Source organism: Ranitomeya variabilis, chromosome 4 (assembly GCF_051348905.1).
Source record: "Ranitomeya variabilis isolate aRanVar5 chromosome 4, aRanVar5.hap1, whole genome shotgun sequence".
Lineage (NCBI taxonomy): Eukaryota > Metazoa > Chordata > Amphibia > Anura > Dendrobatidae > Ranitomeya > Ranitomeya variabilis.
Window position 1 is genome coordinate 751,380,115 of NC_135235.1, and position 23,387 is coordinate 751,403,501.

Here is a 23,387-nt window from a genome sequence, read left to right on the forward strand (position 1 = left end):
TCTTTGGCGATGGGTGCTGTAGAGGAGGGCTATGTGGTTATAGATGCTATAGAGGAGGGCACTGTGCTTGTATGTAAAGTTTATGAGAACTCTGTGGTTGTAGGTGCAGGAGAAGGGGGCACTTTGGTTGTAGGTACTGTGGAGGAGGGCACTGTTGTTGTAGGTGCAGTATAGGAGGGTGCTGTGGTTGTAGATGCTATAGAAGAGGGCACTGTGTTTGTAGCTGCTGCAGCGGAGGGCGCTGTGGTTGTAGAGGAGGGTGCTTTAGTTGTAGGTGATGTAGAGTAGGGCGCTGTAGTTGTAGATGCTATAGAGGAGGGCACTGTGGTTGTAGGTGCAGTATAGGAGGGTGCTGTGGTTGGAGGTGCTGTAGAGGAGAGCGCTGTGGTTATAGATGCTATAGAGGAAGGCACTGTGCTTGTAGGTGCAGTAGAGGAGAACGCTGACATTGTAGGTGCAGTAGAGAAGGGCACTTTGGTTGTAGGTGCTGTAGAGGAGGGCGCTGTCATTGTAGATGCTATAGAGGAGGGCACTGTGGCTGTAGGTGCAGTATAGGAGGGTGCTGTGGTTGGAGGTGCTGTAGAGGAGGGCGTTTGTGGTTGGATGTGCTGTTGAGGAAGACTTTTTGCAGCTATTTTCTACTTTGTTTCAAATCTAATGTTGAGTTTGCAGAATGAATGACCGTGGATGTCAGGTTTCCTGTGTGTTCTGATACTGATCAGTATACAGTTTACAGTCTTCTGTAAACATAATAAAAACTTTGTCAACTCTGTGTTTTTATTCACTATTAAGATCTGTGCTTGTTGTAATGGACTTTTCAGAAATTAAAACCGCGTCCTGCACATTTGCTTCTCAAAATTGAGGTTTGGACACCTGAATTGATAATAGGAAGAGGGGCTAAAAAGTGACAAGCATGGTCTGCTTACAAAGGTTTCCATATTATCCTCTCCTAGAAGAGTGATTTATCCAATAATAAAATAATGATCGTCCAGCGCAGGAAGATGATGGTGTAATTCCTGCTGCAGCACAGTAGCACACAACCTCCACCAGGGGGTTCAGGTGAAGGAAAACAGGTATACTCACAGTGAAATTACAGAGCAGCATGTAGGCATGTAGGAGCCACTAGGTGGTGAAAGAGTAGTCAGAAAAAAAGCTAGGTCAGCAATAGAGAGGGAATGAAGTACCAGAGGTCACAGCAATACACGTGGTCAGAAACAAGCCAAAGAAGTCAGATCCCAAAATGAGACAAGGAAGATTAACCCCCGCATGACCATCCTGGGGAACGAATAATCAGAAACAAACCCCGGACTGGATCATGACAGATGGGATGCAAAGCATAGTAGTCTGGAATATAATGGCCACCAATGAAGTTCTGGGTGTAATGTGTTCCTTTAAGAAATGACTGTGAGGTTTGCTTTCCCCTATTTTCTGCATTTTTCCTACATCTGTTGTTGCACAAGACCGACCCCAAGAGACTGAGTTCAAGCCATGAAGTTTTGGAACTCATCCCTAAAATCTAAAACACGAAGAACTACAAGACAGAAATATTACAATCGCTTCTATCCTCATCTTGTGAATAAACATTTTGTAAAAGTTTAACATCTGAACAAATCACAATTACCATCCCTTCATCTCCTCCAAAAAAATATAACAAAAAGCAATTAAAAAGTAACCTAAATATTGTAAAAATTTCAACGAATCCTGCAAAAAAAAAATTAGCAGCAATTTTATTGTTTAAATGTTGTAAAATATTTTTCAAAAAGTCATAAAGTTAGGAATCAAACAATGACTGAATTCCATTTTTTTCCCACCATTTCATGGCAACATTTTTTTTTCAGTACTAAATATAATTAATTTAAGAAACTACTGGAGATTGAGTAAAACTCCTTAATGAGTTATTAGAAGAACAAGAGCCTTTATTCACAGGGTCCGGCCGCTGACCGCTTGGTCGCTGTACGCAGCACAGACGTCCCATTATCTCATTCAGGAATGTGGCGGTAATCCGATCAAGCCAGAAATGAGCAGATTTACTAAAATTCACTTTTTTTTTCTGGCTTTAAGATGCGGCCATTTTTTTAAAATTTCTTTCTGTCCTCTTTTTCTCAGAGCCATAACTTTTTTAGTTTTCCCAGGGAACATGTTGCTATCTTCCGTGATGTGAAGTTATGTGCTGAGAGGGGTTAATCAGAGGGGTTTATGCGGTGTTTAATAAACTAGTAGAAGAAATGTTCCTGCATCTAGTTCTGAGAGCAGCTGAGTGAGCCAATCTATCACAGTTGGTGGAGAATGCGGGCAACATGCCAGGAAGCTGCTACAGAGTACGTTGTATGTCCTGGGTAAAGGCTGCCAGCCAGCGAGAGACGTCCAGCAGCATGGAAGACATAATCAAACACCTGATCCTGACGCAGCAGCAGCAGGAGACAAGCATCAAACCTGAATCCTGCAGGCATATGGAAAATTCTATAAGTTGTCTTTTGTTTTGCCATTATGCCATAAGGCTATGTGCACACGATGCAGATTTGCTGCGGATCCGCAGCGGATTTTTCCGCGCAGAAACGCTGCAGATCCGCACTGTGATGTACAGTACAATTTAAATAAATGGGGTAAAAAAAATAGCTGTACAGAAGGTGCGGGAAAATCATTGCGGAATTGCTGCGGATTTCAAAAAAGTGCATGTCACTTCTTTTGTGCGGATCTGCAGCGTTTCTGCACCCCTCCATGATGAAAATCCGCAGTGGCAAAAACAGCAGAAAATCCACACAAAATCCGCATAAAAACCGCACAAAATCCGCATAAAAACCGCTGCAAATCCGCAGCTGCGGATTCTGCCAGGAGATACGGATTTTGTGCAGAAAATTCTGCACCTCTTTTCTTACGTGTGCACATAACCTTAAGACCTTTTTTATTTAGTCAAATCCTACACTGGTTTATGCAGTGTTTAATAAACCAGTGGAAGAAACGTTGCTGTGCCTACCTCTGTGAGCAGCCGAGCGAGCCAATCTACCACAATAATTATTGCTTATTTTCTTTTGATCCTAAAACCGATCTTTTCCCTGTATCTTTCCTGTTTTATTGAAATGTAACAAATTCCTGCGTCATCAGATTTGCTACTTTTTCTTATTTTGCTCCAATTGAAATTGCAGCTACATTGCTAATCTGCCCCAAACCATGAAAAAGCATACATTTGCTTTTCTTTCACGTGGACTTGCTCTTTTAATAAATGAAGTGCATCTCTGCTCTCAATTGATTGACAGAGGTAAGAAGGGGAGCAGGACAAAGGCAGGGAGGGGTGCTAGACAGAGGCAGGAAGGGGTGCAGGTCAGAGGCACAGAGGAGTGCAGGACAGAGACAGGAAGGAATGCAGGACAGAGGCAGGGAAGGGTGCAGGTCAGAGGCACAGAGGGGTGCAAGACTGAGGCACAGAGGAGTGCAGGACAGAGACAGGAAGGAATGCAGGACAGAGGCAGGGAAGGGTGCAGGTCAGAGGCAGGGAGGGGTGCAAGACTGAGGCACAGAGGGGTGCAGGACAGAGACAGGAAGGAATGCAGGACAGAGGCAGGGAAGGGTGCAGGTCAGAGGCAGAGAGGGGTGCAAGACTGAGGCACAGAGGGGTGCAGGACAGAGACAGGAAGGAATGCAGGACAGAGGCAGGGAAGGGTGCAGGTCAGAGGCAGAGAGGGGTGCAAGACTGAGGCACAGAGGGGTGCAGGACAGAGGCAGGAAGGAATGCAGCACAGAGGCAGGGAAGGGTGCAGGTCAGAGGCAGGGAGGGGTGCAAGACTGAGGCACATAGGGGTGCAGGACAGAGGCAGGAAGGAATGCAGGACAGAGGCAGGGAAGGGTGCAGGTCAGAGGCAGAGAGGGGTGCAAGACTGAGGCACAGAGGGGTGCAGGACAGAGACAGGAAGGAATGCAGGACAGAGGCAGGGAAGGGTGCAGGTCAGAGGCAGAGAGGGGTGCAAGACTGAGGCACAGAGGGGTGCAGGGCAGAGACAGGAAGGAATGCAGGACAGAGGCAGGGAAGGGTGCAGGTCAGAGGCAGAGAGGGGTGCAAGACTGAGGCACAGAGGGGTGCAGGACAGAGACAGGAAGGAATGCAGGACAGAGGCAGGGAAGGGTGCAGGTCAGAGGCAGGGAGGGGTGCAAGACTGAGGCACAGAGGGGTGCAGGACAGAGGCAGGAAGGAATGCAGCACAGAGGCAGGGAAGGGTGCAGGTCAGAGGCAGAGAGGGGTGCAAGACTGAGGCACATAGGGGTGCAGGACAGAGGCAGGAAGGAATGCAGCACAGAGGCAGGGAAGGGTGCAGGTCAGAGGCAGGGAGGGGTGCAAGACTGAGGCACAGAGGGGTGCAGGACAGAGGCAGGAAGGAGTGCAGCACAGAGGCAGGGAAGGGTGCAGGTCAGAGGCAGAGAGGGGTGCAAGACTGAGGCACATAGGGGTGCAGGACAGAGGCAGGAAGGAATGCAGCACAGAGGCAGGGAAGGGTGCAGGTCAGAGGCAGGGAGGGGTGCAAGACTGAGGCACAGAGGGGTGCAGGACAGAGGCAGGAAGGAATGCAGCACAGAGGCAGGGAAGGGTGCAGGTCAGAGGCACAGAGGGGTGCAAGACTGAGGCACAGAGGGGTGCAGGACAGAGACAGGAAGGAATGCAGGACAGAGGCAGGGAAGGGTGCAGGTCAGAGGCAGAGAGGGGTGCAAGACTGAGGCACAGAGGGGTGCAGGACAGAGACAGGAAGGAATGCAGGACAGAGGCAGGGAAGGGTGCAGGTCAGAGGCAGAGAGGGGTGCAAGACTGAGGCACAGAGGGGTGCAGGACAGAGACAGGAAGGAATGCAGGACAGAGGCAGGGAAGGGTGCAGGTCAGAGGCAGGGAGGGGTGCAAGACTGAGGCACAGAGGGGTGCAGGACAGAGGCAGGAAGGAATGCAGCACAGAGGCAGGGAAGGGTGCAGGTCAGAGGCAGAGAGGGGTGCAAGACTGAGGCACATAGGGGTGCAGGACAGAGACAGGAAGGAATGCAGGACAGAGGCAGGGAAGGGTGCAGGTCAGAGGCAGGGAGGGGTGCAAGACTGAGGCACATAGGGGTGCAGGACAGAGGCAGGAAGGAATGCAGCACAGAGGCAGGGTAGGGTGCAGGTCAGAGGCAGGGAGGGGTGCAAGACTGAGGCACATAGGGGTGCAGGACAGAGGCAGGAAGGAATGCAGCACAGAGGCAGGGAAGGGTGCAGGTCAGAGGCAGGGAGGGGTGCAAGACTGAGGCACAATGGGGTGCAGGACAGAGGCAGGGAGGGGACAGGAGAGAGTCGGGTAGGGGTGCTGAACAGAGGCAGGGAGGGGTGCAGGACAGAGGCAGGGAGAAATACAGGACAGAGGCAGTGAGAAATGCAGGACAGAGGCAGGGAAGGGTGCAGGTCAGAGGCAGAGAGGGGTGCAAGACTGAGGCACAGAGGGGTGCAGGACAGAGACAGGAAGGAATGCAGGACAGAGGCAGGGAAGGGTGCAGGTCAGAGGCAGAGAGGGGTGCAAGACTGAGGCACAGAGGGGTGCAGGACAGAGACAGGAAGGAATGCAGGACAGAGGCAGGGAAGGGTGCAGGTCAGAGGCAGGGAGGGGTGCAAGACTGAGGCACAGAGGGGTGCAGGACAGAGGCAGGAAGGAATGCAGCACAGAGGCAGGGAAGGGTGCAGGTCAGAGGCAGGGAGGGGTGCAAGACTGAGGCACAGAGGGGTGCAGGACAGAGGCAGGAAGGAATGCAGCACAGAGGCAGGGAAGGGTGCAGGTCAGAGGCAGGGAGGGGTGCAAGACTGAGGTACAGAGGGGTGCAGGACAGAGGCAGGAAGGAATGCAGCACAGAGGCAGGGAAGGGTGCAGGTCAGAGGCAGAGAGGGGTGCAAGACTGAGGCACAGAGGGGTGCAGGACAGAGACAGGAAGGAATGCATGACAGAGGCAGGGAAGGGTGCAGGTCAGAGGCAGAGAGGGGTGCAAGACTGAGGCACATAGGGGTGCAGGACAGAGGCAGGAAGGAATGCAGCAAAGAGGCAGGGTAGGGTGCAGGTCAGAGGCAGGGAGGGGTGCAAGACTGAGGCACAGAGGGGTGCAGGACAGAGACAGGAAGGAATGCATGACAGAGGCAGGGAAGGGTGCAGGTCAGAGGCAGAGAGGAGTGCAAGACTGAGGCACATAGGGGTGCAGGACAGAGGCAGGAAGGAATGCAGCACAGAGGCAGGGTAGGGTGCAGGTCAGAGGCAGGGAGGGGTGCAAGACTGAGGCACAGAGGGGTGCAGGACAGAGGCAGGAAGGAATGCAGCACAGAGGCAGGGAAGGGTGCAGGTCAGAGGCAGGGAGGGGTGCAAGACTGAGGCACAGAGGGGTGCAGGACAGAGACAGGAAGGAATGCAGGACAGAGGCAGGGAAGGGTGCAGGTCAGAGGCAGGGAGGGGTGCAAGACTGAGGCACATAGGGGTGCAGGACAGAGGCAGGAAGGAATGCAGCACAGAGGCAGGGAAGGGTGCAGGTCAGAGGCAGGGAGGGGTGCAAGACTGAGGCACAATGGGGTGCAGGACAGAGGCAGGGAGGGGACAGGAGAGAGTCGGGTAGGGGTGCTGAACAGAGGCAGGGAGGGGTGCAGGACAGAGGCAGGGAGAAATACAGGACAGAGGCAGTGAGAAATGCAGGACAGAGGCAGGGAAGGGTGCTGGACAGAGGCAGGGAGGGGACAGGACAGAGTCATGGAGGAGTGCAGGACATGCAGTGAGGGGTGCTGGACAGAGGCAGGAAAGACTGCTGGACACATGCAGGGAGGAGTGCTGAACAGAGTCCAGAAGGGGTTTGAACAGAGGCAGGGAGGGGTGCTGGACAGAGGCAGGGAGAGTGTGGAGACGAGGGATCAATGGGTGCTCTCGTCCACAGGCCCAAGACTGCATGGCCCAGGGCTCATCCCACTGAACGCCTGCTCTCTTTCCCATGGGCATAATAATACTAAAACAACACAGGGTGAGGGTAAAACAGCTTGGCAATACTTTAGTGAACCACAAAGCAATCAATTAGCACATAGAACTGTCCCTGCAAAATACCCAAGATGGCGCAAATTAACCCCTTCCCGACATGTGACGGTATAGTACGTCACATGTCGGGACCCCCGCTTTGATGTGCGCTCCGGCGGTGAGCGCACATCAAAGTCGCGACATGTCAGCTGTTTTTTACAGCTGACATGTGCGCGCAATAGCGGCGGGTGAAATCGCGATCACCCGCCGCTATTAACTAGTTAAATGCCGCTGTCAAACTCAGACAGCGGCATTTAACTACCGCATCCGGCCGTGCGGCCGGATATGAGCGCATCGCCGACCCCCGTCACATGATCGGGGGTCGGCGATGTGTCAGGAAGGTAACCATAGAGGTCCTTGAGACCTCTATGGTTACTGATTGCCGGTGGCTGTGAGCGCCCCCCTGTGGTCGGCGCTCACAGCACACCTGCAAATCTGCTGTGTAGCAGCGATCTTATGATCACTGCTGCATAGCAGAGCCGATCGGGTTGTGCCTGCTTCTAGCCTCCCATGGAGGCTATAGAAGCATGGCAAAAGTAAAAAAAAAAAGTTTTTAAAAATGTGAAAAAAATAAAAAAAATATAAAAGTTTAAATCACCCCCCTTTCGCCCCAATCAAAATAAATCAATAAAAAAAAAACCCAACCTACACATATTTGGTATTGCCGCGTTCAGAATCACCCGATCTATCAATAAAAAAAAAGCATTAACCTGATCGCTAAATGGCGTAATGAGAAAAAAAATCGAAACGCCAGATTTACGTTTTTTTGGTCGCCACGACATTGCATTAAAATGCAATAACGGGCGATCAAAAGAACGTATCTACACCAAAATGCTATCATTAAAAACGCCAGCTCGGCACGCAAAAAATAAGCCCTCACCTGACCCCAGATCACGAAAAATGGAGACGCTACGAGTATCGGAAAATGGCGCAATTTTGTTTTGTTTTGTTTTTTGCAAAGTTTGGAATTTTTTTTCACCACTTAGGTGAAAAATAACCTAGTCATGTTAGGTGTCTATAAACTCGTAGTGACCTGGAGAATCATAATGGCAGGTCAGTTTTAGCATTTAGTGAACCTAGCAAAATAGGCAAGCAAAAAACAAGTGTGGGATTGCACTTTTTTTGCAATTTCACTGCACTTGGAATTTTTTTCCCGTTTTCTAGTACACGACATGCTAAAACCAATGATGTCGTTCAAAAGTACAACTCGTCCCGCAAAAAATAAGCCCTCACATGGCCAAATTGACGGAAAAATAAAAAAGTTATGGCTCTGGGAAGGAGGGTAGCGAAAAACGAAAATGGAAAAACGGAAAAAGCTCCGGGGGTGAAGGGGTTAAGGCGTGCTGGACAGAGGCAGGGAGGGATGCTGGATAGCTGGACAGAGTCAGGGAACAGGACAGAGTCGGGATGTGATGATGGACAGTCGGGGAGGGGTGCTGGACAGAGGCAGAGAGTGATGGAAGACAGAGTCGGGGAGGAGTGCTGGACAGAGGGAGGGAGGGATGGAGGATAGTCGGGGAGGGGTGCTGGACAGAGGCAGAGAGTGATGGAGGACAGAGTCGGGGAGGAGTGCTGGACAGAGGGAGGGAGGGATGGAGGACAGAGTCAAGAAGGGTGCTGGACAGAGGCAGGGAGGGATGGAGGATAGTCGGGGAGGGGTGCTGGATAGAGGCAGAGAGTGATGGAGGACAGAGTCGGGGAGGAGTGCTGGACAGAGGCAGGGAGGGATGGAGGATAGTCGGGGAGGGGTGCTGGATAGAGGCAGGGAAGGTACAAGACAGAGTCAGGGAGGGGTGCTGGACAGAGGGAGGGAGGGATGGAGGATAGTCGGGGAGGGGTGCTGGACAGAGGCAGAGAGTGATGGAAGACAGAGTCGGGGAGGAGTGCTGGACAGAGGCAGGGAGGGATGGAGGACAGAGTCAAGAAGGGTGCTGGACAGAGGGAGGGATGGAGGACAGAGTCGGGGAGGAGTGCTGGACAGAGGGAGGGAGGGATGGAGGATAGTCGGGGAGGGGTGCTGGATAGAGGCAGGGAAGGTACAAGACAGAGTCACGGAGGGGTGCTGGACAGAGACAGGGAGGGGACAGGACAGAGTCAGAGAGGGGTGCTGGAGAGATGGTGGTTAAAGCTGGCTTTTCACCGTCTTGTGAATGAGTAGTTGTTTTGTGGCATGGTAAAGCTGCCTGGTGCCCCTGGGACTGAGCTGGCACAGGATGCTGCCTGGTGAATGTGGATGTTCAGTGATTGGACTGAGCAGTGGGCAGAGCCATGTATATAAATAAAGGAGTGAGAGGAGGGGGAATATGATATGTCAGGCTAATCGCAGAATCTCCTCAGGCCACAGCAACAGCGTCCACACCCAAATAAAGCTGAGTATTGTCCCCTCAGTGATCAGCGGCCGGCACCTGTACCCGCCACGCCTCAGTCATCCTCTCCGCACAAGTGACCGACTCCAGGTCAGTATCTACTGTTCTCTTCTCCACTTGGGACACCCACCAGGTCAGTATCTACTGTTCTCCTACAGGGACCACCACAGGTTGGTATCTACCGTTCTCCACCTGGGACCACCACCAGATTGGTATCTACTGTTCTCCACCTGGGACCACCACCAGGTCAGTATCTACTGTTCTCCACCTGGGACCACCACCAGGTCGTTATCTACTGTTCTCCAGGGACCACCACCAGGTTGGTATCTACTGTTCTCCAGGGACCACCACAGGTTGGTATCTACCGTTCTCCACCTGGGACCACCACCAGATTGGTATCTACTGTTCTCCACCTGGGACCACCACCAGGTCAGTATCTACTGTTCTCCACCTGGGACCACCACCAGGTCGTTATCTACTGTTTTCCTTGACTCCATCACATTTACAAACAAAATTGGGTGTGCTCTTCTTTATATCATGCACAGTGTCCAGTGCTGCTTGCTGTCAGTGAATGGAAACACCTGTCTTTAATCGTTTAGAATTTCCCAAAATTCTTGGATTAAAAATTCAAATTTTGAGTGATTTAATTTTTAACGTAATCCAGCAAATAATGAAGCTGACTGACAATATGCTGGATTCTGATAGATGGGAAAGGGTTAAAAAGAAAAGGTCGCACAACTGCAGCTCTCACTTGTCCTCAGTGAGCCGGCCTGGCCTCTCCGCGTCCACCACTGTCAGCCACTTACTGACATCTTTAGCTCCTGGACAACGCCCATCACTTGTTGCATCTCGCAGTGCAGTCATGGAGGCTGAAGATGCCAGGAAGCAGCTGCCTGGAGAAGAGTGGACACCTGTACACTGCAGTGTAGACAGGCGAGGGCCAGAGATACGGCTCTGACACCATGCATGTTCAGCTACCGCACCAATACTGTGCATGCTAAGCTACACCACCGACACCGTGCATGCTCCGCTACAGCACCGACACCAAGCATGCTCAGTTACAGCACCGACACCGTGCATGCTCAACTACAGCACCAACGCCATGTTAGGGCTAGCGGAACGCACTGAGTAAATATAGATGTTTATTATTATTGGTGCGTTTGCAGCCCTGGGTCCACCGTGCAGGGGAACCTGCTGCTAGTGAATGGTGGCACTATTTGGCGGTATAGGCTAGCTCTGTTACTTCACAGAGTAGCCGTGAAAGGAAAGCACTGTGCCCTGTTAGACTCACAGGAGCACAAGCTAACTGCCGAACTGATAGCAGTCAGTGGTCATGCAAGCACACAATCTCCTCTCCGGAGGTGCCGGTATTCTAGGGGCTTATTTCAGCCGGGTCCCTGAATACAATCACACAATCTCCTCACCGGAGGTGCCGGTATTCTAGGGGCTTATTTCAGCCGGGTCCCTGAATACAATCACACATAACCACACTGGCACAAAGCACATAACGTGGATTGATACTAGCGCATGGCCGTGCGGTCATGCGAACCTTTTATAGCTGCAGCAAGTACAGGACCTTTCCAGAGGACCAATGAGAGGCTGCCACAAAAGTTGAGCACCTTCAGGACCTTCCTAGAGGTCCCTTGATCTCCAACGAGAGATCTTACCCTGGGCATGCTCAGAAGGTCCCAAAAATGTCTGCTCGCCGCTGCCCAGTACTGGCTACAATGGCAGAAGCTGGAAAGGCAGCAGTAACCCTTTGCACGGAGTCAGACTGAGCTAGACGCTGGGACCAATGTCTCCGCTGAGCAGACTCCACTGCGGCAGGAGAAGAATGGGAGACCGCAGCGGAGATGGCTCGAGATTCCCCCTGTGCAGAGGTGGGAACTCGACCCCTAACATGCCATGTATGCTCAGCTATGGCACAGATACTGTGCATGCTCAACTACATCAGTGACACCATGCATGTTCAGCTACATCACTGACACCGTGCATGCTCAGCTACAGCACCGACACTGTGCATGCTCAGCTACAGCACCGACATCATGCATGCTCAGCTATGGCACCAATACTGTGCATGCTCAGCTACAGCACCGACACCGTCCATGCTCAGCTACAGCACAGACATCATGCATGCTCAACTACAGCACCAACACTGTGCATGCTCAGCTACAGCAATGGCACCTCGCATGCTCAGCTACAGCACCAACACCGTGCATGCTCAGCTACAGCACCGACACCGTGCATGTTCAGCTACATCACTGACACCGTGCATGCTCAGCTACAGCACCGACACTGTGCATGCTCAGCTACAGCACCGACATCATGCATGCTCAACTACAGCACCAACACTGTGCATGCTCAGTTACAGCAACGGCACCTCGCATGCTCAGTTACAGCACCAACACCGTGCATGCTCAGCTACAGCACCAACACCTTGCATGCTCAACTACAGCACCGACACTGTGGATGCTCAGTTACAGCAACGGCACCTCGCATGCTCAGTTACAGCACCATCACCTTGCATGCTCAGCTACAGCAGCGGCATCGTGCATGCTCAGCTACAGCACCGTCACCTTGCATGCTCAACTACAGCACCGACACTGTGCATGCTCAGCTACAGCACTGACACTATGCATGCTCAGCTACAGCACTGGCACCATGCATGCTCAGCTACAGCAGCGACACCTCGCATGCTCAGTTACAGCACCGACACCGTGCATGCCCAGCTACAGCACCGACACCTTGCATGCTCAACTACAGCACCAACACTGTGCATGCTCAGCTACAGCACTGACACCATGCATGCTCAGCTACAGCAGCGACACCTCGCATGCTCAGTTACAGCACCGACACCGTGCATGCTCAGCTACAGCCCTGACATCATGCATGCTCAGGTATGGCACCAATACTGTGCATGCTCAGCTACAGCACCGACACCTTGCATACTCAACTACAGCACTGACACCGCGCATGCTCAACTACAGCACCGACACCCTGCATGCTCAGCTACAGCAGCGACACTTCGCATGCTCAGTTACAGCACCGACACCGTGCATGCTCAGCTACAGCACCGACACCGTGCATGCTCACCTACAGCACCGACACCCTGCATGCTCAGTTACAGCACCAACATCATGCATGCTTAGCTATGGCACCAATACTATGCATGCTCAGCTACAGCACCGACACTGTGCATGATCAGTTATAGCACCGACACCCTGCATGCTCAGTTACAGCACCGACACCGTGCATGCTCAACTACAGCACCAACACCATGCATGCTCAACTACAGCACCGATACCGTGCATCACCGGCTACAGTGCATGTCTGTAAGGTGGGATCTGTATCCTGTTTGTAAGGTGGGATCTGTATCCTGTCTATATGGTGGGATCTGTATCCTGTCTATATGGTGGGATCTGTATCCTGTCTATATGATGGGATCTGTATCCTGTCTATATGGTGGGATCTGCATCCTGTCTGTAAGGTGGGATCTGTGTCCTGTCTATATGGTGGGATCTGTATCCTGTCTGTAAGGTGGGATCTGTGTCCTGTCTATATGGTGGGATCTGTATCCTGTCTGTACGGTCGGATCTGTATCCTGTCTGTAGGGTGGGATCTGTATCCTGTCTGTACGGTGGGATCTGTATCCTGCCTGTAGGTTGGGATCTGTATCCTGTCTGTATGGTGGGATCTGTATCGTGTCTGTACAGTGGGATCTGTATCCTGACTGTACGGTCGGATCTGTATCCTGTCTGTACGGTGGGATACAGATCCGACCGTACAGACAGGATACAGATCCGACCATACAGACAGGATACAGATCCCACTGTACAGACACGATACAGATCCCACCATACAGACAGGATGTCTGTAGGGTGGGATCTGTATCCTTTCTGTATGGTGGGATCTGCAACCTATCTGTAGGTTGGGATCTGTATCGTGTCTGTACAGTGGGATCTGCATCCTGTCTGTATGGTGGGATCTGTATCCTGCCTGTAGGTTGGGATCTGTATCCTGCCTGTAGGTTGGGATCTGTATCCTGTCTGTATGGTGGGATCTGTATCGTGTCTGTACAGTGGGATCTGTATCCTGTCTGTACGATGGGATCTGTACCCTGTGTGTACGGTGGGATCTGTATCCTGTCTGTACGGTGGGATCTGTATCCTGTCTGTAGGTTGGGATCTGTATCCTGTTTGTATGGTGGGATCTGTATCGTGTCTGTACAGTGGGATCTGTATCCTGTCTGTACGATGGGATCTGTACCCTGTGTGTACGGTGGGATCTGTATCCTGTCTGTACGGTGGGATCTGTATCCTGTCTGTACGGTGGGATCTGTATCCTGTCTGTATGAAGGGAATCTGTATCCTGTCTGTATGATGGGATCTGTATCATTTCTTTACGGTGGGATCTGTATCCTGTCTGTGAGATGGGATCCGTATCCTGTGTGTACGGTTGGATCTGTATCGTGTCTGTACAGTGGGATCTGTATCCTGTCTGTACGATGGGATCTGTACCCTGTGTGTACGGTGGGATCTGTATCCTGTCTGTACGGTGGGATCTGTATCCTGTCTGTACGGTGGGATCTGTATCCTGTCTGTATGAAGGGAATCTGTATCCTGTCTGTATGATGGGATCTGTATCATTTCTTTACGGTGGGATCTGTATCCTGTCTGTGAGATGGGATCCGTATCCTGTGTGTACGGTTGGATCTGTATCCTGTCTGTACAGTGGGATCTGTATCCTGTCTGTATGATGGGATCTGTATCATTTCTTTACGGTGGGATCTGTATCCTGTCTGTGAGATGGGATCTGTATCTTGTCTGTATGATGGGATCTGTATCCTGTCTGTACAGTGGGATCTGTATCCTGTCTGTATGGTGAGATCTGTATCCTGTCTGTGAGATGGGATCTGTATCCTGTCTGTGAGATGGGATCTGTATCTTGTCTGTATGATGGGATCTGTATCCTGTCAGTATGGTGAGATCTGTATCCTGTCTGTGAGATGGGATCTGTATCTTGTCTGTATGATGGGATCTGTATCCTGTCTGTATGGTGAGATCTGTATCCTGGCTGTAGGTTGGGATCTGTATCCTGCCTTTATTGTGGGATCTGTATCCTGTCTGTATGGTGGGATCTGTATCCTGGCTGTAGGTTGGGATCTGTATCCTGCCTGTACTGTGGGATCTGTATCATATCTGTACGGTGGGATCTGTATCCTGTCTGTGAGATGGGATCTGTATCCTGTGTGTACGGTTGGATCTGTATCCTGTCTGTACTGTGGGATCTGTATCCTGTCTATAGGTTGGGATCTGTATCCTGTCTGTATGGTGGGATCTGTATCCTGTCTATAGGTTGGGATCTGTATCCTGTCTGTACTGTGGGATCTGTATCCTGTCTATAGGTTGGGATCTGTATCCTGTGTGTATGGTGGGATCTATATCCTGCCTGTACTGTGAGATCTGTATCCTGTCTGTATGGTGGGATCTGTATCCTGTCTGTACTATGTGATCTGTATCCTGCCTGTAGGTTGGGATCTGTATCCTGTTTGTACTGTGGGATCTGTATCCTGTCTGTACGGTGGGATCTGTATCATATCTGTACGGTGGGATCTGTATCCTGTCTGTACGGTGGGATCTGTATCATATCTGTACGGTGGGATCTGTATCCTGTCTGTACTGTGGGATCTGTATCCTGTCTATAGGTTGGGATCTGTATCCTGTCTGTACTGTGGGATCTGTATCCTGTCTATAGGTTGGGATCTGTATCCTGTCTGTATGGTGGGATCTGTATCCTGTCTATAGGTTGGGATCTGTATCCTGTCTGTACTGTGGGATCTGTATCCTGTCTATAGGTTGGGATCTGTATCCTGTGTGTATGGTGGGATCTATATCCTGCCTGTACTGTGGGATCTATATCCTGTCTGTACGGTGGGATCTGTATCCTGTCTGTACTATGTGATCTGTATCCTGGCTGTAGGTTGGGATCTGTATCCTGTCTGTACTGTGTGATCTGTATCATATCTGTACGGTGGGATCTGTATCCTGTCTGTACGGTGGGATCTGTATCATATCTGTATGGTGGGATCTGTATCTTGTCTTTATGGTGGGATCTGTATCCTGCCTGTAGGTTGGGATCTGTATCCTGTCTGTACTGTGTGATCTGTATCCTGTCTGTACTGTGTGATCTGTATCCTGTCTGAATGGTGACAACTTCTCACTATATACAAACTGGTTGCAATCAGCAATAAATGAGGAGCTGGTGCTGTAGTATGAGGGGTGTGGTCTCATGTCTGATGTCATCAACAGGGGGTGGGTCTGACAACCTCACACCACATATAGGCTGGTTGTCAGGGTTATGATGTAAATTATCTCATCATGTCTTATTTATAGATGTCTGGAGAGATGCGGAGGGACCCCAGCCTGTGGCATCAGACCTTTGCTCTTCTGAAGAAGAACGTACTACTGCAATGGAGGAAGAAGTGGCAGACAGCCCAGGCAAGTTTTTAGCTCAACCATAATGAGATGATGAGATTTGGGTCACACGTGGGGTAATACTACAAGCCCAATTCATCAGAAAAGCACAGAAAAATTTTGTTTAAAAAGGCACAAATGGTAAGATGAATATGGTGCAAAAAAACCTACAAAACACTAACAACGTGACAAACAGGAGATAAATAATGATGAATCGGGCCCCAGGCATTCTCCACTCTCAGGGGAACCCCCATGATTATTTTTACTGGTGTTGGAATCTGATGTTCTCCCGATCATGACACCTCATTATGTCTCGTTCTTGCTTCGACTGATGATGTGTGATGGTTGTGGTTGACTTTTCTCAGGACTGGATGAATTTTGTGGTGTTGGCGCTGATGTTGTTTGCCTTGACCTACATTTACCGTAATTCAAGCAAAGACACGATCAAGGAAACTGAGAATTTGGGACGATTGGATCAATTTGACAAAAGAGATTTTGTAATTGGCTATGTCCCATCCACACCAGCGGTCCAGGAAATAATGCAGAAGGTCAACGAAAGCATGAAAAATATAGGTAAATGGTGTATTTATGACGAGCAACTGAGCTCCACGACTTGTCACCTCATCTAGTTATATGTGGAGTCCTGTAGAACAAGACAGAGGCTTGCATGGCCTACTTTAGAGTAGGGGAAAGCCATCTGTGGCAGGCAATGACCTTACTAAAAAGGACACAGGCAGGCAATGGCCTCTCTAGAACAGGACACAGGCAGGCAATGGCCTCTCTAGAACAGGACACAGGCAGGCAATGACCTTTCTAAAAAGGACACAGGCAGGCAATGGCCTCTCTAGAACAGGACACAGGCAGGCAATGGCCTCTCTAGAACAGGACACAGGCAGGCAATTACCTCTCTAGAACTGGACATCTCTGGATTAGGACAGATGCAAGCAATGTCGCCTCTAAAACAAGACTGATGCAGAAAATGGCATTTTCTAGAACAAGACAGAACCGGGCAATGGCACCTCTAGAACAGGACACGGGCCAGCGATGACACCTTTAGAAAGAGACAAAGACAGGCAATGTCCCTTTTAAAACAGAATACAAGCAGGCAATAATAGTACTGATGCATCGCCTCTAGAACAGTAGGGAACAAGACAAAGAAAGTCCATGATGCCATGATGTCTGTGCAACAGGATAAGTCTAGATATTAATACAGTTAGAATAGCATAAGAGACAGATATTATTGACACATCTTGAACTGAATAGGGAAAGACAAAGAGACCTCTAGAAAATAAATAGATCCATGCCTTGGTACATCTAGAACAAGCCAGAAAGATAGAGATGCATCTAGAGCAGGACACACATATGTCAGGGAGATGGTCAGTTTTTACGGTTAAGAGTTTTATGGAACAATTGTAATATCACATTTCCTCCTCTAGGACTTACAGTTCAGGAATTTCTGGATGAGAAGCAGATTCTGCAGAACACTTCGGGATCGGCAGAAGTAGGAGTCATCTTTGATAGTAAATTTCAATATACTATCAGGTACAAGGCGAAGAATGTTCCCAATCCAAGCGACTTAAGGGACGTAGGTAAGTGAGATATTCTGCCCAAGCCCAACAGCCCATACATATCTCGAAGTTGGAGGATATTGGACAATATTGATGGGATTCCACATACTATCATGTCACATCTATGGCCTGCCTAGAATATCAGTCCATCACTGACACTTTTGAAGGTTCAGCTGTCATCCTATCTCTTCAGGAACTTGTAGAGATGACCGCATGCCATGCCGTCCATCATTGTACTGGAAGAACGGGTTTTTGCTTCTTCAGGCCAGTATTGACGCGGCCATTGTGGAGGTAAGTCCAGATGTCTCTGAAAAGAGGGAGGTATGTTGTGTATCTTGACAAAGCTTCAGACAAGTTCCTGGAGAAGTTGGATAGGCTTCAATTGTGGCCACCAGAATTTAAATGGGTTGAGGTCCTGGCTGTTCCTAGTCACACCATCTTTGTTCTTGCAGCTGACCACTAATCATTCGGTACGGGACAATATGGTCTCCACTGTGGTCGTACAGATGAAATCTGCCACTCGAACAAGAAAATTTTTGGCCATGGGATCCTTGGTACTCGCCATGTGCCTAAGTTACGCTACACTCTTATACAACATGATGGTAGCCATGAGCAACGAGAGGAAGGAACTAAGAGAAATTATGAGGATTATGGGGCTCCGAGACTTGGCTTACTGGTGAGTCTTGTACAGGCAGGAGAAACCAGTGAGTAATCTAATACCTGGTAGGGCTGAGACTACTGGGAGGTCATGGGCTGTGAGCTACATAGTGAGATGAGCAGGTCACCAGCAGCACAGAGTATTTCAGTTATCAGTGGGCTGACCTTCTGGAGAAGATTCTGGAGGTCACAGGTTATTCTTAAAGGTCCTAGTAACCCTCATCTTGTTTTGCAGGTTATCATGGGGATTGCTGTACGTGGTTTACTTTGTGATTATTGCGCCGGTGATGACTCTCATCGTCAAGATATTTGTCTTTGTTGAGAGTTCTTACGCTGTTATCCTGCTCCTGTTCCTCTTCTATGGGATGTCAATGGTAGGATAACATGGGTGCTGTCATTCACAGGGGCATCGGTGAAGCTACCATCTATTCCAGGGGTGAGCAATAAACTCAAGGACAGACCATAAAAATAGGACGGACTCGAGCCTTCCTTGCTTAACCTTTTTCTGGATGGCTGGCATCTAATACTACATTTTCCTGGTCAAATTGTAGTGTTTGTAACCCGCGGAGATCATGGTCAGTGACAATCAGGCTCTTTGGGTCCTACTAATGGTGCGTCAAGATGGGAGAGAAATGGCAACGAGCCAGTGCTCATAACAAAGGTTATGGGTTTCAGTGTTACTAGAAAAGGCCCTAGACTCCACCCATCAGGACCCCAATGACCCTACTGAATCCTATCATGTAGCTTTCTTCCTTCACATAATGCCATATTGCATTACTTGTCAGGAACCCTGACGGGGTACGGCTCCCCTATACAACCTCTATAGGGGGCAATTTCCGTGTGGTCCCTTTCCCATAATCAAACATTTCCTATTACTTCTTGGGTCTTTCTTGCAGATTAGCTTCACGTTCATGTTGTGTGCCCTATTCCCAACACCTAACCATACAGTTACCGTTGACATCTTCTCCATGCTCATCATGAGCATCCTGAGCCTCCTACCGCTGGTGAAGGCGTTACCCAAAACTCTGGAAATCCTTCTCTGCATCTTCCCTACATTCGCCTTTTCTCTTGGGATCACAGAGGTAACTACGCTCAGCAGCTGAAGGCTCTTTCTGGGTAGTCTAGAGTACGCATGTCAAACTCTGGCCTGCAGGCAAAATTTGGCGTGTATGGATGACTATATGGGGCCGATTATACTATATGGGGGCTAATTATACTGCAAGGAGGACTATGTGGGGCCCATTATTCTGTACGGGGCACTATCTGGAGCCCATTAAACTGTATGGACCACTATGTGGGGGCCATTATACTATATGGGGAACTATGTGGGGCTCATTATACTGTATGGGAGACTATGTGGGGCTCATTATTTTGTATGGAGTACTATGTGATGCCCATTATGCTGAATGTGGGACTATGTGGGGCCCATTATTCTGTATGGAGTACTATGTGATGCCCATTATACTGTATTGGGGACTATGTGATGCCCATTATACTGTATGAAGGACTAGGTGGGCCCATTATTCTGTATGGAGCACTATGTGGGTCCCATTATACTGTATGGAGGGCTATGTAGGGCCCCTTACACTGTATGCAAGACTATGTGGGGCCCATTACACTGTATGGAGGAATATGTGGGGCCCACTATACTGTATGGAAGACTATGTGAGGTTCATTAAACTGTATGGACGACTATGTGAGGCCCATTATACTATATGGGGAACTATGTGGGGCTCATCATACTGTATGGGGGACTATGTGGGGTCATTATTTTGTATGGAGTACTATGTGATGCCCATTATGCTGAATGTGGGACTATGTGGGGCCATTATTCTGTATGGAGGACTATGTAATGCCCATTATACTGTATGGAGGACTATGTGGAGCCCATTATTCTATATGGAGTATGTGTAGATAACCATGTATAGTGAAATAAAAGCAACTTTTATTAATATATGATAAAATTACAAAGACATACAACTAGCCAATGTAGTGGCCTCAATCCAGAAAATCATATTAACATGATAAAAAACAAAGTCTTAAAACACTATTAAATCATTGAGAAGTATATGGAGAGCTACAGGAGCAATGAATAGCATGATAAGTAGTAAGACAAAAATATCTATAATATATATTGACTCTACCCGGAAGAAGGCTATTATGCCAAAATGTGGGTAGGGGTACCTGGCTCCACAATATCCACAATATAGGTAAATCTATTGCATTTATGTCTACCTGATAGATCATTTGGTTTGTATGTACTATTAATTTATGAGAGTTCTTACAGGGACCATATATTATTATAAACTATTATGTTATATACATTTTATTTGTGTCCTACTACTTATCATGCTATTTATTACTCCTGTAGCACTCTATATACTTCTCAATGATTTAATCATGTTTTAACACTTTGTTTTTCATCATGTTACTATGATTTTCTGGATTGTGGGCCACTACATTGGCTAGTTGTATATCTTTGTAATTTTATCAAATATTAATAAAAGTTGTTTTTATTTCACTATACGTGGTTATCTACACCTTTTCTTCCTTATTTGAGCTTTGGTAAATAGGTGTTAATGTTAACCAATTATTGGTCCTATATATTTAGTATCATACTATATTGCTTGCTAATTTCACAGATGTATTATCTACGACTATGTATTGATATTCATATTGTCTTGCCAATCCCTTTGGTGTTCATTTGTATGGAGGACTATGTAGGGTCTATTACACTGGAGGACTATGTAGGGCCAATTACACTTTATGTAGGATTATGTTGGGCCCATTATACTGTATGGAGGACTGTGAGGCCCATTATACTGTATGGAGGACTATGTGGGGCCCATTATACTGTATGGAGGGCTGTGGGGCCCATTATACTGTGTGGAGGACTGTGGGGCCCATTACACTGTATGGAGGGTTATGTGGGACCCATTACACTGTATGGAGGACTATGTGTTGCCCATTATACTATATGGAGGTCTATGTGGGGCCCATTAAACTGGACTATGTGGGGTCAATTATACTGTATGGAGGACTATGTAGGGTCTATTACACTGTACGGAGGAGTATGTAGGGCCAATGACACTGTATGTAGGATTATGTGGGGCCCATTATACTGTATGGAGGACTGCGAGGCCCATTATACTGTATGGAGGACTATGTGGGGCCCATTATACTGTATGGAGGGCTGTGGGGCCCATTATACTGTATGGAGGACTGTGGGGCCCGTTATACTGTATGGAGGACTATTTGAGGCCCACTATACTGTATGGAGGACTGTGGGGCCCATTACACTGTATGGAGGGTTATGTGGGACCCATTACACTGCATGGAGGACTACAGTTATATGAAAAAGTTTGGGCACCCCTATTAATCTTAATCTTAATGTTTTATAAAAATGCATGTGTAGCGCCCCCACTGCCGCAGGGCCGAGGGGTACCCGGTACCGGGCCTCTGAGTCTCTGCTCTGGGGTTGTCACGGTGGCTAGGCCCGGTCCGTGACCCTGCTGAGGGGCGTACAGTGATAGATATGATGGATGATGGTGGTGGTGGTGCGGGTAGTGATGCTGTAGTGATGCAGTGCAGTAAATAACGAGGACACCAGGTTGCAGTCTCTTTACCTCTTTACTGAAGATCTCTGGGTCCTCAGTTCGGAATCTGGATAACCAGGCTGCGCAAGTCCGGCCGGTCCAATGGCACCTCCAGAGTTCTCTTAGCAGGTGGAAATCTGTGCCTTCCTTCTAGCGCTATGTGTTGCGGTCCTTCCCTGCTGTGCTTACGGAAAATCCCCACAACTGTTGTGTCCGTTTCTCGCTCAAGTTGCCAAGCCTCTGTCAGGATCCCACCCCTGACAGAGACCCTACCGAATCTTCTCCCGCAACACCCTCTGCCACAAGGTGTTGCCTGGTTCCAACCCAGTCAGCTTTCTCCTCTAACTTCCTGCCTGACCCCCAGTTTACCCACAATGGTGGGGAGTGGCCTAGTGAATAGAACCCTTAGCTCCCCCTGGAGGCCCGACTGTGAAATGTATTGGTGTCTGTGATACCTGGTCAGATGAACTCCTTCAGTGCCATCAGACGTACCATAGCTCCCCTTAGCGGCGGAGCCACAGTACTGCAATGACCAGGACTCTGGGGCGCTGCACTCCCCCCCGGTTAAATCCAGTACTCCGGGACTGGGAAGAAAACAACAATACATGTCAGCAAAAAGACATACAATTTTTGTGAGTGCAATAACAATAAGCATACTTGAACAGAGCTTCCCTTTATGGGAGGTGAGGACACTTGAACGTTACAAACATGGTTAAATACTTTTAAATAACTTTTCTATAAATAACTCTTCTTACCCAACCGGGTATTCTACTAAGTGCAAAAAATTTTAACATTAATTCAACATTGCCTTTAAGGATGTACACTCTAAATCCACTAAAGACCTTCTTATAACACATTATAAGGCTTGAGCAACTGTGCTACATTCTCCTACTTTACATCTGCAGGACCGCCTGTCCTAACGGCTCCAGACCTACTGCCTCTCCTTTCTTACAGGACCGCCCCTTTCAGCCCGGGCCTACTGCCTTTTCAACTACTATACACAGTATAGAACATAACATTTACTTTCAGTTTGAAATCACTGAGCCATCTCTATATGGCTCCTAAGAGGACTCACTGATTAACCCCGTACGGGTTCACTTTCTGTCCTCATTTTTCTTTCAACATTATTGAACCTTTCTTACAATTAACTAGTTAGTTACATTTAACTCTTACATATCAGCATTATTACTTTCTCTTTTCAAGACATTATTGCCACCCAACTGTCTTAAGGCAATACGGTTCATCAGCGCAATACGTGAACATCCCCTTTAAGAGGGGATCAAGTCTCTATGAGGTAGCACATCTTCTCAAGCTACCAGTCCGTACTCAGCAAAGGCTCCGGTGCGGTATCTTCGCAAAGAGTCCTTCTTTAAGTAAAACCAGTAGGGAGCACCTTTAAGAAGGTGCAAACTATATACAAGGAGTTTGTATCATGCATTGTTCATGATTCAGCAGTTCTTTGATAACTTGACAAAAGTAGAAAACAAACAAAAAGCAATAGGGATCCCGGGTCAACAAAGGGATCCCTTTAAGAATAACCCTAGACGGGTTTTAGAGCAGCAAAAGCAGGGAAACAAACAGTTAACTATTTACATTTTCAGGTTTCCGAGGTTTAGTTGGACGGCTTCCAGGGCTGCACCTGGCACTTAACCCTTCTTAGCCTGGGAGAAGTGAGGTCCAGGGT

General features: G+C 48.8%; 1 protein-coding gene across 5 annotated transcripts in view; it reads left to right on the top strand.

Moving 5' to 3' along the window:
- Positions 1–9,043: 9,043 nt before the first annotated feature.
- LOC143766778 (ATP-binding cassette sub-family A member 9-like) overlaps positions 9,044–23,387 on the top strand; it is a 50,954-nt gene continuing 36,610 nt past the window's right edge. For 2 of the 5 annotated variants that reach the window (XM_077254731.1, XM_077254730.1), the window contains exons 1-8: positions 9,044–9,499; positions 15,802–15,906; positions 16,248–16,455; positions 17,319–17,471; positions 17,644–17,741; positions 17,903–18,126; positions 18,343–18,481; positions 19,004–19,189. In XM_077254731.1, coding sequence (XP_077110846.1) covers positions 9,347–9,499; positions 15,802–15,906; positions 16,248–16,455; positions 17,319–17,471; positions 17,644–17,741; positions 17,903–18,126; positions 18,343–18,481; positions 19,004–19,189 — 1,266 coding nt within the window. In that variant the 5' untranslated portion in view covers positions 9,044–9,346. The other 3 variants (XM_077254732.1, XM_077254734.1, XM_077254733.1) reach the window with 3 other exon arrangements.